At 42.2% G+C, this 18,095-nt stretch overlaps 1 protein-coding gene across 4 annotated transcripts; it reads left to right on the top strand.

The window, feature by feature from the left end:
- The first annotated feature begins 78 nt into the window (after positions 1 to 78).
- LOC135551117 (retinoblastoma-like protein 2) lies at positions 79 to 17,229 on the top strand. Of its 4 annotated transcripts, XR_010457200.1 has the most exons (13): positions 79 to 554; positions 8,911 to 9,037; positions 9,357 to 9,469; positions 9,555 to 10,099; positions 10,369 to 10,442; positions 10,647 to 10,944; positions 11,109 to 11,263; positions 11,370 to 11,534; positions 11,714 to 11,785; positions 11,864 to 11,963; positions 12,068 to 12,258; positions 14,964 to 15,225; positions 15,536 to 17,229. XR_010457200.1 is itself a non-coding variant. In XM_064982537.1 (12 exons), the coding sequence occupies exons 6-12, from the start codon at positions 10,650 to 10,652 to the stop codon at positions 12,750 to 12,752; spliced, it is 1,206 nt and encodes a 401-aa protein (XP_064838609.1). In that variant the 5' UTR covers positions 79 to 554; positions 8,911 to 9,037; positions 9,357 to 9,469; positions 9,555 to 10,099; positions 10,369 to 10,442; positions 10,647 to 10,649; the 3' UTR covers positions 12,753 to 14,365. The 4 variants fall into 4 exon arrangements, 3 of the variants coding, with proteins under 3 accessions (XP_064838609.1, XP_064838607.1, XP_064838608.1); XM_064982537.1 differs by lacking the exons at positions 14,964 to 15,225; positions 15,536 to 17,229 and adding an exon at positions 12,504 to 14,365 and having other exon boundaries at positions 11,885 to 11,963; XM_064982535.1 differs by lacking the exons at positions 14,964 to 15,225; positions 15,536 to 17,229 and adding an exon at positions 12,504 to 14,365.
- Positions 17,230 to 18,095: the final 866 nt, after the last annotated feature.

The raw sequence follows: 18,095 nt of genomic DNA, 5'->3' as shown, positions 1-18,095 counted from the left end.
CCTGTCTTTCTGTATTCTTTCACATTGACCCAGTTACAGGCACTTCAAGGTATCCAGAATTACAATGTTGTTTATTGTTCACTGGTGATATAAATATAGGATGATAATGTCTAATAGTGTGGCTAAAAAGTCATTTTCAAAACTGATATAGTATATATTGTTGTAAAGCATTGCTGATTAATATACTGCTATTCTTCTGCTTCCTTTATGCCCTATTATGTTCCTACTCCACCCCAGGGGGCGCTTGTTGCTCTGTGAGTCTCAGGCCTCTAATCATAGCAACCAATTGCAGATGACAAGTTGGGGCTTGTCTGTTGTGAGCTGTGAGCCAATGGGCAGAGCCAGAGCTTCAGCTTCCTCTCCGTCTCAGTGCACTGCAGCCTGCTGCTGCCTGCCTGTAGATTTATAGTAGCGCTCACTGCTCTGTGCTGCTCTGATGCTCACCCACACACCCACAGCTGTTCAGCCTGGCTAGTCCCACAGAGAGAGAAGCAGAGAGGCAGTGTGTCTCCAAGCCTCTACAAAACACAATCAGATCCTTCTCACGAGTCTCTGTAAGTAGCTTGTTGCATCACTGCAGCTCTTTTGTCTCTCTTTGTCTCTGTAACACCACAGGATATAACATGTCACAGGATGTTGTTTGTCCTGGGTTGATGTGTGTCTAACTGATGTTATTATGGATGATGATCATGTATGATTTGTGGCTGGTAGAGGTTGTTAGATTGCCATGATAAAATGCAACATTGTTCTGTTCCATTTCTCTGAAATGGATGCAAAACACTTTAGTTGCATGTGTATTTTGAACGATGTGTGTGCCCCTGTAGAAAGTAAAAGTATTCTGGAGGTTGTCACTGACGCTGCAGTCAGTCAGTTCTAAAGATATTGCAGTGTGACAGAGAGCCAACATGGGAACAGAGAGAGGCGTGGTGGTGGGTAAGATGACAAACTGATTCTGAAGGAGTTGGCAGCTGGTGATGCATGTTGTCAGTTGGTGGGCCACTAGCCCACATCCGGTGTGTCGCCCACATGGGTGAGAGCATATGCATAGTAATATTAGTACCCAGCACATGGCTCATAGTAGCTACCTCAAATCAAATTTATTTATATAGCCCTTCGTACATCAGCTGATATCTCAAAGTGCTGTACAGAAACCCAGCCTAAAACCCCAAACAGCAAGCAATGCAGGTGTAGAAGCATGGTGGTTAGGAAAAACTCCCTAGAAAGGCCAAAACCTAGGAAGAAACCTAGAGAGGAACCAGGCTACTGAGTGGCCAGTCCTCTTCTGGCTGTGCCGGGTAGAGATTATAACAGAACATGGCCAAGATGTTCAAATGTTCATAAATGACCAGCATGGTCGAATAATAATAAGGCAGAACAGTTGAAACTGGAGCAGCAGCACGGCCAGGTGGACTGGGGACAGCAAGGAGTCATCATGTCAGGTAGTCCTGGGGCATGGTCCTAGGGCTCAGGTCCTCCGAGAGAGAGAAAGAGAGAGAGAAGGAGAGAATTAGAGAACGCACACTTAGATTCACACAGGACACCAAATTGGACAGGAGAAGTACTCCAGATATAACAAACTGACCCCAGCCCCCCGACACATAAACTACTGCAGCATAAATACTGGAGGCTGAGACAGGAGGGGTCAGGAGACACTGTGGCCCCATCCGAGGACACCCCCGGGCAGGGCCAAACAGGAAGGATATAACCCCACCCACTTTGCCAAAGCACAGCCCCCACACCACTAAAGGGATATCTTCAACCACCAACTTACCATCCTGAGACAAAGCTGAGTATAGCCCACAAAGATCTCCGCCATGGCACAACCCAAGGGGGCGCCAACCCAGACAGGATGACCACATCAGTGAATCAACCCACTCAGGTGACGCACCCCTTCCAGGGACGGCATGAGAGAGCCCCAGTAAGCCAGTGACTCAGCCCCTGTAATAGGGTTAGAGGCAGAGAATCCCAGTGGAAAGAGGGGAACCGGCCAGGCAGAGACAGCAAGGGCGGTTCGTTGCTCCAGAGCCTTTCCGTTCACCTTCCCACTCCTGGGCCAGACTACACTCAATCATATGACCCACTGAAGAGATGAGTCTTCAGTAAAGACTTAAACGTTGAGACTGAGTTTGCGTCTCTGACATGGGTAGGCAGACCGTTCCATAAAAATGGAGCTCTATAGGAGAAAGCCCTGCCTCCAGCTGTTTGCTTAGAAATTCTAGGGACAATTAGGAGGCCTGCGTCTTGTGACCGTAGTGTACGTGTAGGTATGTACGGCAGGACCAAATCAGAGAGATAGGTAGGAGCAAGCCCATGTAATGCTTTGTAGGTTAGCAGTAAAACCTTGAAATCAGCCCTTGCTTTGACAGAAAGCCAGTGTAGGGAGGCTAGCACTGGAGTAATATGATCACATTTTTTGGTTCTAGTCAGTGCTAAATACGGCTGCTAGAATCCTAACTGAAGTTTATTTAGTGCTTTATCCGGGTAGCCGGAAAGTAGAGCATTTCAGTAGTCTAACCTAAAAGTGACAAAAGCATGGATTAATTTTTCTGCATCATTTTTGGACAGAAAGTTTCTGATTTTTGCAATGTTACACAGATGGAAAAAAGCTGTCCATGAAATGGTCTTGATATGTTCTTCAAAAGAGAGATCAGGGTCCAGAGTAACGCCGAGGTTCTTTACAGTTTTATTTGAGACGACTGTACAACCATTAAGATTAATTATCAGATTCAACAGAAGATATCTTTGTTTCTTGGGACCTAGAACAAGCATCTCTGTTTTGTCCGAGTTTAACAGTAGAAAGTTTGCAGCCATCCACTTCCTTATGTCTGAAACACATGCTTCTAGCAAGGGCAATTTTGGGGCTTCACCATGTTTCATTGAAATGTACAGCTGTGTGTCATACGCATAGCAGTGAAAGTTAACATGTTTTCGAATAACATCCCCAAGAGGTAAAATATATAGTGAAAACAATAGTGGTCCTAAAACGGAACCTTGAGGAACACCGAAATTTACAGTTGATTTGTCAGAGGACAAACCATTCACAGAGACAAACTGATATCTTTCCGACAGATAAGATCTAAACCAGGCCAGAACTTGTCAGTGTAGACCAATTTGGGTTTCCAATCTCTCCAAAAGAATGTGGTGATCGATGGTATCAAAAGCTGCACTAAGGTCTAGGAGCACGAGGACAGATGCAGAGCCTCGGTCCGATGCCATTAAAATGTCATTTAACACCTTCACAAGTGCCGTCTCAGTGCTATGATGGGGTCTAAAACCAGACTGAAGCATTTCATATACATTGTTTGTCTTCAGGAAGGCAGTGAGTTGCTGTGCAACAGCCTTTTCAAAAAAAATTGACAGGAATGGAAGACTCGATATAGGCCGATAGTTTTTTATATTTTTACCTCTCCCTTATGACTGTAGCTTGCTCTCAGGAGGGATGTTACAGTGACAAGAGTTAAAGCCTTAATATAACCATCAACTTCCACAGAACAGATAGGAAGGTTGAATTGACTCAGTGGGAGGTGAGCTAAATCCATTTTCCTCGTAGTGGATGGAGTAGAGCCAAGCCAACCAAGGCTTCGTCCCAATACTGCAGAGTGAGAGAGGGATAGGTTGGCCAGCAAATCTGGATTCAAATGCTATCTGAAATCTTTCAAATACTTTTAGCGTTTGCTTTAGAAGAAACCTGTAATGCCATATGAGCAGGGTTTGCACTTATACGACTATTCTATTGGTTCAATTGCGCAAAGCAAGCTCAATCAAGCCCAGCTAAAGTGTTTGAAAGATTTCAAATAGTATTTGAACCCAGGCCTGTTGGCCAGCGTCTGGGGTTGGAACAGTACGGTTGCTTGTAGGGAATGAATGGAAGGTATTATTAGATTCAATGACAGTGGTGTACTGTGTGACAGCGGTGTTCTGTGTGACAGCGGTGTAGTGTGTGACAGTGCCCAGGAACACAGTGTACAGGTTTAACTCTGACAGAACACAGGAATTGATGTGGTTCAACATTGGCCTGTCCAGCCTCAGCCTGGCTCTGGCTGTAATTTACAGGTGTACAGTTATGAGTCACGTCAGAATATCGAGAACTTCACCTGGTATAACCTTACATCTTAGATTGTAGCCCTCTATTTCTCTCTCTGTGTTGCTCTTTCTCTCTCTCTCTACCTCTCTGTTGCTCTCCCTCGCTCCCTCTCTGTCTCTCTCTCTGTGTTGGTCTTTGTCTTGCTCTCTACCTCTCTGTTGCTCTCCCTCTCCCCCTCTCTGTCTCTCTCTCTGTGTTGGTCTTTGTCTTTCACTGTACCTCTTTGTTGCTCTCTCTCGCTCCCTCTGTCTCTCTCTCTGTGTTGGTCTTTGTCTTGCTCTCTACCTCTCTGTTGCTCTCCCTCGCCCCCTCTCTGTCTCTCTCTGTGTTGGTCTTTGTCTTTCTCTCTACCTCTCTGTTGCTCTCCCTCGCTGTCTCTCTCTCTGTGTTGGTCTTTGTCTTTCTCTCTACCTCTCTGTTGCTCTCCCTCGCTCCCTCTCTGTCTCTCTCTCTCTCTGTTGGTCTTTGTCTTTCTCTCTACCTCTCTGTTGCGCTCCCTCGCTCCCTCTCTCTCTGTGTTGGTCTTTGTCTTTCTCTCTACCTCTCCCTCGCTCGCTCCCTCTCTCTCTCTGTGTTGGTCTTTGTCTTTCTCTCTACCTCTCTGTTGCTCTCCCTCGCTCCCTCTCTGTCTCTCTCTCTCTCTGTTGGTCTTTGTCTTTCTCTCTACCTCTCTGTTGCGCTCCCTCGCTCCCTCTCTCTCTGTGTTGGTCTTTGTCTTTCTCTCTACCTCTCCCTCGCTCGCTCCCTCTCTCTCTCTCTGTTGGTCTTTGTCTTTCTCTCTACCTCTCTGTTGCTCTCCCTCGCTCCCTCTCTGTCTCTCTCTCTGTGTTGGTCTCTACCCAAAGTGATACTCCTTAGTGTGAACAAAGTGAATCTGATTATCACCTGCAACCCATAACGACAGTCATTGCTAGCATCATCCTCAAATACCTTCCCAATAACCACACCCAGCTTATCTCACTGACTTATAACTTGAATTATTCCTCAGATATAGTACACAACATGTTCGGAATCAGCATCCACCCCCCCACTCACTGACATATCTGGTTTATATACAAAACCACAGTTTAACTTCTTCATTTTCACACACTCAGAGAGACAGATCCTCTACCCCAGGCAGCATCTGTGCACCACACACTCACACAGTCTGTGATAGTAACTTGGCATTGTAGAGAAATGGAGAACACGTGCAAATGATTATCGCTGTAGAAAGGAGACTGAGTTACCATTGAATCAGCACAATCTCTATTTTACTCCCTCAATTTCAAATAAATTCAAAGGTGATTATTGGCATGGGAAATATGTTTACATTGCCTAAGCAAGTGAAATAGACAAACAAAATGGAAAGGGAAATAAACAATCAGAAATGAATAATAAACATTACGCCCACAAAAGTTTTTAAAGAATATAGACATTTCAAATGTTATATTGCTGGCTATGTACAGTGCTATGTAACAATGCAAATAGTTGAGGTATGAAAGGTAATATAAATAAACAGATAAATATAGGTTGTATTTACAATGGTGTTTGTGCTCCAGGTCACAAATCTTGCTGTTGTGGTGGCACACTGTTGTATTTCACCTAATGGATATGGGAGATTGGATTGGTTTTCAAAATCTTTGTGGGACTGTAATCTGAGGGAAATATAGTGCCTTCAGAAAGTATTCACACCCCTTGACCTTTCCACATTTTGTTGCGTGACAGCCTGAATTTGTATTTGGAATAAATTGAGATTTTGTTTCACTGGCCAACGCACAATACCCTATAATGTCAAAGTGGAATTATGTTTTTAGAAATGTTTGCAAATTAATTAAAAATGAAAAGCTGAAATGTCTTGAGTCAGTAAGTGTTCAACCCCTTTGTTATGTGAAGCCTAAATAAGTTCAGGAGTAAACATGTGCTTAACAAGTCACATAATAAGTTACACAGACTCTATGTGCAATAATAGTGTTTAACATGAACAACTACCTTTTGAATGACTACCTCATCTCTGTAACCGACACATACTGTACAATTATCTGTAAGGTCCCTCAGTCAGTGAATTTCAAACACTGATTGAACCACAAAGAACAGGGAGGTTTTCCAATGCAAAGAAGGGCACCTATTGGTAAATGGGTCAAATAAAAAAAACAGAAATTCAATATCTCTTTGAGCATGGTTATTAATTACACTTTGTATCAATACACCCAGTCACGACAAAGATACAGGCATCCCTCCTAGCTCAGTTGCAGGAGAGGAAGGCCACTGCTCAGGGATTTAACCATGAGGCCAATGGTGACTTTAAAACCGTTAGAGTTTAATGGCTGTGATAGGAGAAAACAACTGAGAATGGATCAACAACATTGTAGTTACTCTATAATATTAACCTAAAGGACAGAGTCAAAAGAAGGAAGCCTGTACAGAAAAAATATTCCAAAACATACATCCAATTTGCAGCAAGGCACTAAAGCAAAACGTGGCAAAGAAATTAACTTTATGTCCTGAATATTATGTTTGGGGAGAATCCAGCACAACACATCACTGAGTACCACCTTCATATTTTCAAGCATGGTGGTGGCTGCATCATGTTATGGGTATGCTTGTCATCGGCAAGGACTAGGGAGTTTTGTAGAGTAAAAAGGAATGGAATAAAGTTAAGCACAGGCAAAATCCTAGAGGAAAACCTGGTTCAGCCTGCTTTCCACCAGACAAAGGGAGACAAATTCACCTCTCAGCAGGAAAATAACCTAAAACACAAGGCCAAATATACACTGGAGTGGCTTACCAAGACAACATTAAATGTGGCCTAGTTACAATTTTGAAGCACTATGGCAAGACTTGAAGATGGCGGTCTAGCCATGATCAACCAACTTGACAGAGCTTGAATATTTTTTTTAATAACAATGTGCAAATATTGTACAATCCACATGTGGAAAACTGTTAGAGATTTCCCAGAAAGACTCACAACTCGTAATCGCTGCCAAAGTTGATTCTAACATGTATTGACTCAGGTGTGTGAATACTTATGTAATTGAGATATTTCTGTATTTAATTTTCGAATAAATTAGCAAACGTTTCTAAAAACATGTTTTCATTATGGGGTATTGTGTGTAAATCAATTTAATCCATGAATTCAGGTTGCAACACATCAAACATTTCCGGTTGTAACACATCATGTGGAATAAGTCAAGGGGTATGAATACTTTCTGAATGCTCTGCATGTATCTCCAATATGGTCATACATTTGGCAGGAGGTTGGGAAGTGCAGCTTGGTTTCCACCTCATTTTGTGGGCAGTGTGCTGTCGTGTCTTTGGCCATGCCGGATTAAGTGATATGACATGCTAGTCTATAAAATAATTTCTCCGTAATTAATATTACCTGATTGAGCTAATCATGTAAATGTAATTAACCAGAGAGTCGGGGCATCACAAAATAATATGTATAGAGCTGTTATCTTCCGAATAAACTCTTAAAGACCTAGTAATATTTTACATCAATAGCAGTCAATATTAATTGTCATCTTAATTCAGTCTCAAAGTTGTAAATTCTTGGTTATCTGCACGAACCCTGGCTAACAAGTTGAATCAGCAATATAAAATTGGGTTTAATTATTTATTGACTAAATACCTAACTAATCACACAGAATTACACATACACATAATTAATCATAACTTGATGACAAATTACGTCATAAAGGAAAAAGTCCCTAGCGGGCGGAACAAATATGACAGCCTGTAACACAAAAGAAAAGGGCTGGGTTTGAGTGAAAGAGCGGGAAGACTGAGGAACAAAGGGTGAAGCTGTGTATTCGTAAGTAGAGTATCTTATGCATTCTAAATGACCGCCCATTTGGAAAAGGAAAATACAATAAATATTTACTCTGAGCTGCACTTCGATAGGTTGGTGGTAGATGGAAGGCCGTGTTGCCCAACCGAGTACTTTGTCCTTTGAAGAATGTCAATTGGATACGTTGTAGTAATGTTGTTGTGTGAAAGACGGGATACTCTGTCTGTTCCTTCCTAACCCTTGTTTGCAGCGGCTGTTGCTAACTCAACGGCTCGGAGGTATCACTTCTGTAGTGAATAATAGTTCAAAGTTCATACCATTCGCAACCAAAGCTCATGCTGATGTTGGCTTCGTTCTGTAGTTATTATCTGAACCATTCTGGCATCGGACCGTCGTCCTCACATCCTCGGAACAGATGGTTATATTGTCGTCAAGGCTTTATATAGGAAGGGAGAGGAGAGCGTGTTTGAAAAGTTTTATAGCCCATGTCCCTTCACAGGGGCGGGCCACTGATTGAGCAGAGCCCTACCTTATGAAAACCCAAATCTCACATTATAAAAGCTAAAATCACATTTCATCACATCACGAATAATTTCATATTCAAACATTTAAAATCCTGTTTTGATTTATTTAGTAGTGGTGAAGTCTGGGTTCCTGCTCTATAGTCCAAAGGCAGATGACTTCAGACCTTGTATATTCCAGGATGGGATATGGCCTCTCTCTCTCTCTCTCTGAATCCTTCCACAGTAGAACTGTACAACTACTTGACAAACAGAGAAACAGATTCATAAATCGGAATATTCCTCTTCAACAGGAAATATTTGTATTTTGGCAGTTCATCATCGTTGTCATCTCATAACTAGCTCCCTCCCCACACACACACACACACATTAACTAGGGCCCAATTATCCCTGAGATGACTTAATATCATTACTGTGTGGTTCGTGTTGTTTCACATGTTTCTCATGCAAGGAAGTATAATGATGATCCTATTTATACGGTCTCATGTACCGCTCTAAAGGGTTTTCAAACCTCTGCCTGGTGTGTGCATTATGTACAGGTGTCCACTGCTACTCCACTGACTGACACAGAGCTTTACTCTACCAGCGGAGGTGCTGTGAGCGGCTGGAGGTCGTCATGGCAACCCAGAGACATGTACCCAGTGACAGTCTGGCTAGAACATTCAGGTCAGCTCTGGTGGGCATGTGTCTGTGTGGGCCTCATACGTAACTGTAGTAGACTGTAATGTGCCGCAGGGGAAATGTATTTGGGCCTGTAGCCTATGGTAGAGTACACTGTGATCTATGGTCAGTGTTGAGTTTGTAGAAGAGTAAGAAAACACATGTTGTTTTACTATGTTACACATTCTTCCCATTATGGAGTTGGTTCTGATTTGGAGGTAGATAAGCTTATCCTAGATCTATACCTATGGGTGGGCAATATCTATCAGTAGTCTATGGGGGTGGGAAAGTGGCTGTATGGTTCTTTAAGGTGTATTTTGTTTAGGTCCTGTGCCAGAAACCCTAGTGATGTCATCTCCGCTAGACTGAGAGACATGTGCCACACCTTCATCCAGCACTACCAGGAACCATGGGAAGAGAACCACAGCCTAGACAGAGGTGTGTGTATTTGTGTCTGTGTGTATGCATGTGTTGATATATTGACATTAATGTGCACTTTTCAGTAACTTCCTGTTGTTTGTAGAGAGAGGAGTTCTCCAGCCAGACAGAGACTTTGTACTACAGGGTTCTAGAGGCTGTCATCAATCAGGAGAGGAAGAGGCTGGGAGCCAAAGACATTTTAGTGAGTCCTCTGCCCTCTGTTGTGTATGACTGGAACTGCACTGTTTAGTGTCATTAAGCCTTCACTTTATAATTCCCTCTGGGGGCACTGTTGTATTTTATTTATGTATTTTTTATTTAACCTTTATTTAACCTAAGCAAGTCAGTTAAGAACAAATTCTTATTTACAATGACGGCCTACCAAAAGGCAAATGGCCTCTAGCTGGGACAGAGGCCTGGGATTAAAATAAATAAATACAATATAAATATAGGACAAAATGTTATACAGACATGTATAGTATAGAGGTTGTCCTTGATGACTTGTTTCTTGGCATACTGGAGCATGATCTGTTCCAGCGCTCTCTAGTGGCCTGTTGTCTGGAGATGGTAATCTTCTCCCATCAGCCACCAGGCAGCTTCCCCCTGGTCATTGACATCTTTAGCCTGACGCCATACGACTTCTACAAGGTAACATCTACACAAAACACCTGCAGTACATGTCATACTGTAATGTAACATCGTAGGTTTTGTGTAAAGGAGGAGGTTTCACGTGATAAGTAACCTTACCTGAAAACGGAAGCATTGTGTTAGCTCCTCAAGCTAATGCCTAGGCTTGGGCTCAGAGAGCTTACACAGTCTTGGGGCATACAGACGTCCTGGGTTCAAACACGTCTACTGTAATCTTAGTGATCTATTTAGGTGCTGTTTAACCCTCTACTGTGTGTGGTGTGTGCCAGGTGATAGAGCTGGTGCTGCGGGCTGAGGAGGGCTTGCTGCTAAGAGTCAGGGACAGCTGCCTGCATACCATCAGGTCTGTGGACAAAGGTTCAAATTCACCTGTTTGTCAACTGGGCAAAATATACAGTGCACCCTCTCAAAATATATAGAGCAACACCGCTGGCGCACTCGAAACAAGTTGGTCTAATATGTCAGCATGGCGGCTGTCGTTCCATTCAATAGAGGAAACAAAATGATCCCAAACTTAAGGTAACAGATGGTTCTATGTGTGTTCAAGGTGATGCTTCCCCAATACTCAGAGGACAAAGACAAGATGGCCAAGATCCCTCCCAACCCTTCACAGTTGACCTCAAGCCTTGTGAATGGGATCCATGGAAATGACCTGAACTCCCCGATTACCCACCATGAACGCTACAGCTCACCCCCTGCTGGCTCAAAGATGGCCGCTTGCCCTACCACACCAGTCAGCCCATCCCCCTCCTCCTCTGTCATTGTTACTGGACAGACTGTAGTCACCATGGCATCAGCCACTGTCACCACCAACAATGACCAGTCAGTCACCATACCGGTTCGAGGTAAAGACTATCCCTCAGATGAAACCCAATATGGCCATAGAAATGACAACCCTAATAGAATACTGACATAATGTAATACATCTTATAATAAACATGTTATATACCTTGTTTACATATCACAACAACCAGTGCTATTTGTTCAATTAAACCTCTTCCACACCCAGGCATTGACAATGACCGGGGAGCCATCACATTTACCCTCAGTGTTGTAGGTCAGCCCATTCCTCCACAGCAAGTCTCCAACACCTCTACCCAGCAGCCCCAGAACCCTCTACCCTCTACCCAGAGTAAGGGCTCCATCTCCCTGTTCCTCCGCAAGGTAGGCTTTACTCAGATTTCTACATACCTGAGCTGGCCTGAATGCTATGAGCCTAGATATTTAGTTACAAGATCCACAAGACAAAGGCCATACTCCTCTGTCTCAGGTCTACTACCTGGTGAGCATGCGTCTGAGGGACATCTGTGTTAAACTGGACATCTGTGAGGCGCTGCGGCTGAAGATCTGGACCTGCGTTAAACACTGCACTGACCTCATTCTAGACCGACACCTGGACCAAATACTCATATGTGCCATCTATGTGATGGCCAAGGTAGCACTATTTGCTTTGCCTCTAGACGTTTTGCTATACTTCCTTAACGCAGATGGTTTTATGACTTGGGTGATCGACAGCAAGGCATTCGCCTTCTATACCTCTTCAGCTGTGTATTGATGATCATAATGTAATATATTACCTCATTTCCATGTTTGTGCTGTGTGTTGCTCATGCAGGTAACCAAAGTGGACATGCCCTTCAAGCTCATCTTGCAGTGCTACAAGACTCAGCCTCAAGCAAGCAACTGTGTAAGGAGATCAATGTTTTGCTTGCTTTTGTGTGTGTGAGTTAAATCCAGCTCGTTTGTTATTGTGTAGTTGATGAAGTCTGTATTGTCCTTCTGTCAGGTATTCAGAAGTGATCTGATCTCAGGGAGAAACACCAAGACCTCACAAAACTCTCCTGGAGGATCCAACAGAGAAAACGGTTAGACAAATAGAAAAATATATAAATTCACGTGGATATGTTTGCATCATAATGTGCATGAATTAACCAATCATTTTTGATGGTGATGCTGCTCTGTTTTCCAGTTGATGTAGACCCCAGCAGAAGCTTTCTTACCTACCAGAGCCCTCCCACCCATCGTACAGGACCCAGAGCTCCCTGTAGACAGGGCCAGGAGGAGAGAGGACACCTCATCTATTTCTACAACACCGTCTATGTCAAACAGATGAAGGACTTTGCCCTGCGCTTTACCTCCAGCTCTCTGACCATAGCCGGGGTGAGGGGACATTTTCATATACTTCCTAATGGAGTCAGTAGTCGTCATACACGACACGTAGGAAACACTTTACCAGGGGTCTCAGATATGTCCAAACTGGTGTATAACATCATGGGTACTTACAGGTCATCTGATCCTGTAATATAAGTCCTAGAACAGATGAAGTGCATTGTTCCTAGGCCCAGCGCTATCATCACTGTCCAACAGAGATTCTGACCACATTCAGATTATTTTTCCATGCACAGGTTGAAACCCCTCCCCTTTCGCCATACCCCTGCCAGCGTATTGGATCCTTGCACAGACTCCGCCCTTCCAACCACCATTCCCTCTACATCTCCCCCCACAAGCCCAGCACACACCACTCCCCCCGCACTGGGGTCCTCTACATCTTCAGCAGAAGCCCCTCAAAGGTCAGAGGTTGGACATACCTCTCAAACCCTGCTAACGGTTCCCTAACTGACCCTCTTCTATACTTCCTATTCACCAATTTGTAAGTCGCTCTGGATAAGAGCGTCTGCCAAATGACTTAAATGTAATGTAAATGTAACTAACATTACACATATTTTAACTTCAGTAACTGTGAAAAGCAAAAGGCCTGGTCATCGTAAATACACAGTACATACAGTCATGTGTGTTGCTAATCATTGTATCCCACAGAGTCTGAGAGACATCTGTTAGGACCAGATGTGAGATAATCATTTTTAATTGTTATACAGCGTAATGTATCTGTTAGGACCAGATGTGAGATGATCATTTTTAATTGTTATACAGCGTAATGTATCTGTTAGGACCAGATGTGAGATAATCATTTTTAATTGTTATACAGCGTAATGTATCTGTTAGGACCAGATGTGAGATAATCATGTTTAATTGTTATACAGCGTAATGTATCTGTTAGGACCAGATGTGAGATAATATTCTGTTTAATTGTTATACAGCGTAATGTATCTGTTAGGACCAGATGTGAGATAATCATGTTTAATTGTTATACAGCGTAATGTATCTGTTAGGACCAGATGTGAGATAATAATTTTTAATTGTTATACAGCGTAATGTATCTGTTAGGACCAGATGTGAGATAATCATGTTTAATTGTTATACAGCGTAATGTATCTGTTAGGACCAGGTGTGAGATAATAATTTTTAATTGTTATACAGCGTAATGTATCTGTTAGGACCAGATGTGAGATAATAATTTTTAATTGTTATACAGCGTAATGTATCTGTTAGGACCAGATGTGAGAGAATCATTTTTAATTGTTATACAGCGTAATGTATCTGTTAGGACCAGATGTGAGATAATCATGTTTAATTGTTATACAGCGTAATGTATCTGTTAGGACCAGATGTGAGATAATAATTTTTAATTGTTATACAGCGTAATGTATCTGTTAGGACCAGATGTGAGAGAATCATTTTTAATTGTTATACAACGTAATGTATCTGTTAGGACCAGATGTGAGATAATATTCTGTTTAATTGGCACGTTTTTTTCTCTACCAGTGTTGAATTTGTACTGTGGTACAAATAATTTACTTCTTTGTATTGTGATGTTGGATAAACACAACTCTGTTTTTACATTTGTCTTGTTGCTTTTTGTCCTATGTTGCTCTGTCTGTATTCTTTGTCTTGCTTGTCCTATGTTGCTCTGTCTGTAGGCTTTGTCTTGCTTGTCCTATGTTGCTCTGTCTGTATTCTTTGTCTTGCTTGTCCTATGTTGCTCTGTCTGTAGGCTTTGTCTTGCTTGTCCTATGTTGCGCTGTCTGTAGGCTTTGTCTTGCTTGTCCTATGTTGCGCTGTCTGTAGGCTTTGTCTTGCTTGTCCTATGTTGCTCTGTCTGTAGGCTTTGTCTTGCTTGTCCTATGTTGCTCTGTCTGTAGGCTTTGTCTTGCTTGTCCTATGTTGCTCTGTCTGTAGGCTTTGTCTTGCTTGTCCTATGTTGCTCTGCGTGTGCTCACTGCTTATTGATTGTCTGTATTGTAATTGTTTTTAATAACCTGCCCAGGGACTGTGGTTGAAAATTAGCCGGCTCACTAAAACCGTCACTTTTACTGAAACGTAGATGAATGTGTACTGCCCCTGTAAAAATAAAATAAACTCAAACATCTCCTTACCCTATGTCAACATTACCACAACATAGTGAGAGCCATTGTGGAAAATAAATATAGCTCCATGTTGGATATTTTTGCACTCAGAGACAACAAGGTCATAAACAGCATGTGACATATCAGTCTTGGTATATTAGTCTCATGTTGAGATAGTAAAATTGTTATTTTGTTAATTTTCATACAGGCATATTTTGAAAAACATCCGAACAAATGGCCATTCACTTTCATAGTGGGCAAAATTGGTTTCCATGACGGCCTAGTGATTGAGTAACAATACCCATACTGTTTATCAGTAACTATGTCCTGACACGCTATGGGAAGTTCATTCTTAACTGATGTTGCTTGGCAAGCAAATCACAATAATCCTCTAAGAACCAATCAGCAAAGGCCTGTCAACTAAACCCCTGAGAGGCCATTATAGAAAATAGAATCCCTAGAATGGGGAAGGCCCTCAGACCCATTAACTTGAATCGGAATGTCCGTTCTAGGGATTATATTTCTATGGTTACACAGGAAACCAGGGGGACCTGCTTCCACAACAGTCCTGGAGGTTTTAAGGTAAAGGTCAGCTTGGTAATAACTTCAGATGCTTTTCAGACTTCATCAACAACCAACAACCTCAACAGGACGTCTGTTTTAATCAATCTCCCACTGGACTGAACCATGGGGTGCAACACCAGCAGGGATGTTGTCGTGGTAGACCCTTCTAAAAAGCCAGAGACCAGACCAGCGTCGGCCAGCTCGACCAGTAAGGCCACCGTTGAGGAGACTAAAGAAACTACAGAGAAAGACAAAGATGAAACAGAAGGCATATCAAGCTGCGACTGACCTCCATCTTTCTTAACCCAAACTCCTCAAAGTAAGATATCTGTCATTCTGCCAGTTACACTTTTATGCTATCTCATCACCCAAATATGGGCAAATACAATTATCTGTATTATGTTTTGGGTCACTTTCTTTAGTCAATCAAATGGAAGTTAGCTATTCTAATGATTAAGCTATAAACAAGTTGAACAAATTATGACTATCCCATTGGGTAGCACTATGATACAATCACCTCTATTACTTCTCTGTCTGTCTGTGGCTATTTGACATAACCAGATGTGATGTATAGCTAGTGAGATAGTCTCGCTCTCTATCTCTGCATGCGTGTGTGTGTGTATGTACAGATTGGCCTGTCTGCAGGTGGAGGACCTGCCTGCAAAGGAAGGCAATGCTGCACAACTGTCCATCAACCCCTGTGTCATCTGGGACCAGACCAGCCACACACCCCACTCCACTCTGTGATGTAACCAACCAGCCACACACCCCGCTCCACTCTGTGATGTAACCAACCAGCCACACGCCCCGCTCCACTCTGTGATGTAACCAACCAGCCACACACCCCGCTCCACTCTGTGATGTAACCAACCAGCCACACGCCCCGCTCCACTCTGTGATGTAACCAACCAGCCACACACCCCGCTCCAATCTGTGATGTAGACCTACCAGCCAAACACTCTGCTCTGTGATGTAGACCTACCAGCCACAGGTTCCTTACTCTGTCTACTGTTGCTGGTCCAGAACACTCTCTCTCTCTCAATCTCTCAACTGGACTTTCAGTGTCCACAGTGCCATGTTTATATCCTGTTAATGTGCCAGTATGGTCATTGTAACAACAATGAGACATGGTAGTAAATGTATAGATTCAATTTGACTAATGTCCTTTATTGTTTTTGATGTCATTTATTGTTATTTACCTCCATCTCTATCTCACCCTCTATCACACACCTCTGTTCTAAGGTGGCAGTTACAATCAGTTACTTCAAAAGCTTCCAACCCTGCCACAGGCTAAACCAAACCGCAGCCAAATCAGTAGGCTTTGAAGGCAGTTATTTTTGCAGCTGTACAGCATATTACTGATCACTCCAGCAGTCCTAGGCTCCAACACTACATAACACTGCATCAGGAAGCTGTTACAGCTCTGTGTTTGGGTAGACAGCAGCCTGCTTGTTATTACCCATAAAGGAAATGGTTCCCATAGATACAAATACTATATACTGCAATGCCTTTTTTGCCACCAGGTGGCATGTAAACACAACTGCAGTTCTGTTTGTCACCACCAGGGTGCAGAAGCGATCCATCAGTATTTGGTGGGCTATCCAAGGCCCTGGTCCATTTACTCAAGACATTTAATCTGAAATATATGTTGTAAATGTATTACCAGCGAGTGAATAGAGCTAGAAGGGAATAGCCTTTCACAAAGCCCATATCACAAATACCCATCACAGAGGAAGCGGGAAATTACATGAAAATATTACCATTATACAAATGGAAATTGTGATTGAATAATGTGTTTGAGAAGATAAATGGAAAGCACTTTGTTAGAAAATGTGGTGCTAAATAGCTTTTTAATTTCAGATGTGGGATAAAACAAAACACATTTCTACTCCATTTTCACTGGCAATTGATTAGTGGTTCCACACCTGCAGAGAGAAGGGCTCTTATCTTCTCATTATCAGTTAATTAATATGCATGCACACATGTCTATTATCTTTCCTCTGCCATTTAGCAGAATTGAGACATTGATGTTGTAATGGCCTTGGATGACTTCTCTCTCTGTTGCTTTAAGGAGAAATAAGACACATGACTGACATTGTCTTTAATTGTTGTAAAAGAAAATTAAATGAAAATAAAATAAAATAAAAAGGAAAAACAAATTCTTTACATCATATTCAATATGACATCACCATTCCCCTCTGGGAGGTGTATCTATAAACACAGCAACTCTTATTTGATTGACTGTATTTAAGTTAGCAGCTATTCTATGGTACTGTAGCTTTACGAAACAAGCCATTTGGTGCACTGTGTATACCTAAGAAAGAGATATTGAAGAGTGATATGGAAATGTTTTACTTGAAATACATACAGAAGGGAATAAGATATTAAAATCCTCACTCTGCCAAGGTTTGGCTATTAGAGAATCCAAGGCCTCACCCGTTGAAGCAAAACCTGGGTGAAAGTCAAATTAATTTATCTCCTGATCTTCAATGTTCCACTGCCATAAGTGCATATTGTATTACCAGTGAAATATGAAGTCCTATAGAAACTAGTCTGACTGGATATCTTTGCAGTTGTGCACAAATGGCCCTCGGCATGTGTTCTATATTATGCACATTACACAATGTCATTTGCTTTTTATCTTTATGGTTTGAGCCAAATTTCACATAGCAGTGGATGTTGTTATGGTTGATCGTATGATTGTAGTATATTAGAAAGAGATACTACATGCTTCATGACTAAAACAGACAGTATAGAGGATGATTATGTCACTAACCCATAGTGGTTCAGAAGTCTAGCTGTTTATAAGGGAATATTGTGAATATTAGATTTACAAACATCATTTTCAAACAGATGTGCCACCCAATAAAGGCTAGCCCGACAGTCTAAAATAAAAAAGGGCATTTGAACACTACTCTTGGGTGTAATTTGCTCCTCTTGTAATGGGCCATTTATAAACTCAGCAAAAAAAGAAACGTCCCTTTTTCAGGACCTTGTCTTTCAAAGATAATTCGTAAAAATCCAAATAACTTCACAGATCTTCATTGTAAAGGGTTTAAACACTGTTTCCCATGCTTGTTCAATGAACCATAAACAATTAATGAACATGCACCCGTGGAAGGGTTGTTAAGATACGAAAAGCTTACAGACGGTAGGCAATTGAGGTCACAGTTATGAAAACTAAGGACA

The sequence above is a fragment of the Oncorhynchus masou genome, chromosome 1, assembly GCF_036934945.1.
Source record: "Oncorhynchus masou masou isolate Uvic2021 chromosome 1, UVic_Omas_1.1, whole genome shotgun sequence".
Taxonomy (NCBI): Eukaryota; Metazoa; Chordata; class Actinopteri; order Salmoniformes; family Salmonidae; genus Oncorhynchus; species Oncorhynchus masou.
The sequence above is the reverse complement of the archived record's forward strand: the minus strand, read 5'-3'. Positions and strand labels throughout refer to the sequence as shown.

Excerpts from the sequence above, each read along its gene's own strand:
- LOC135551117 (XM_064982535.1), top strand. The coding sequence starts at position 10,650 with ATGCTTCCCCAATACTCAGAGGACAAAGACAAGATGGCCAAGATCCCT. Across the intron at positions 11,535-11,713 it reads CCATCTATGTGATGGCCAAG|GTAACCAAAGTGGACATGCC; the intron begins GTAGCACTATTT and ends TTGCTCATGCAG. Across the intron at positions 12,259-12,503 it reads GCTCTCTGACCATAGCCGGG|GTTGAAACCCCTCCCCTTTC; the intron begins GTGAGGGGACAT and ends TTCCATGCACAG.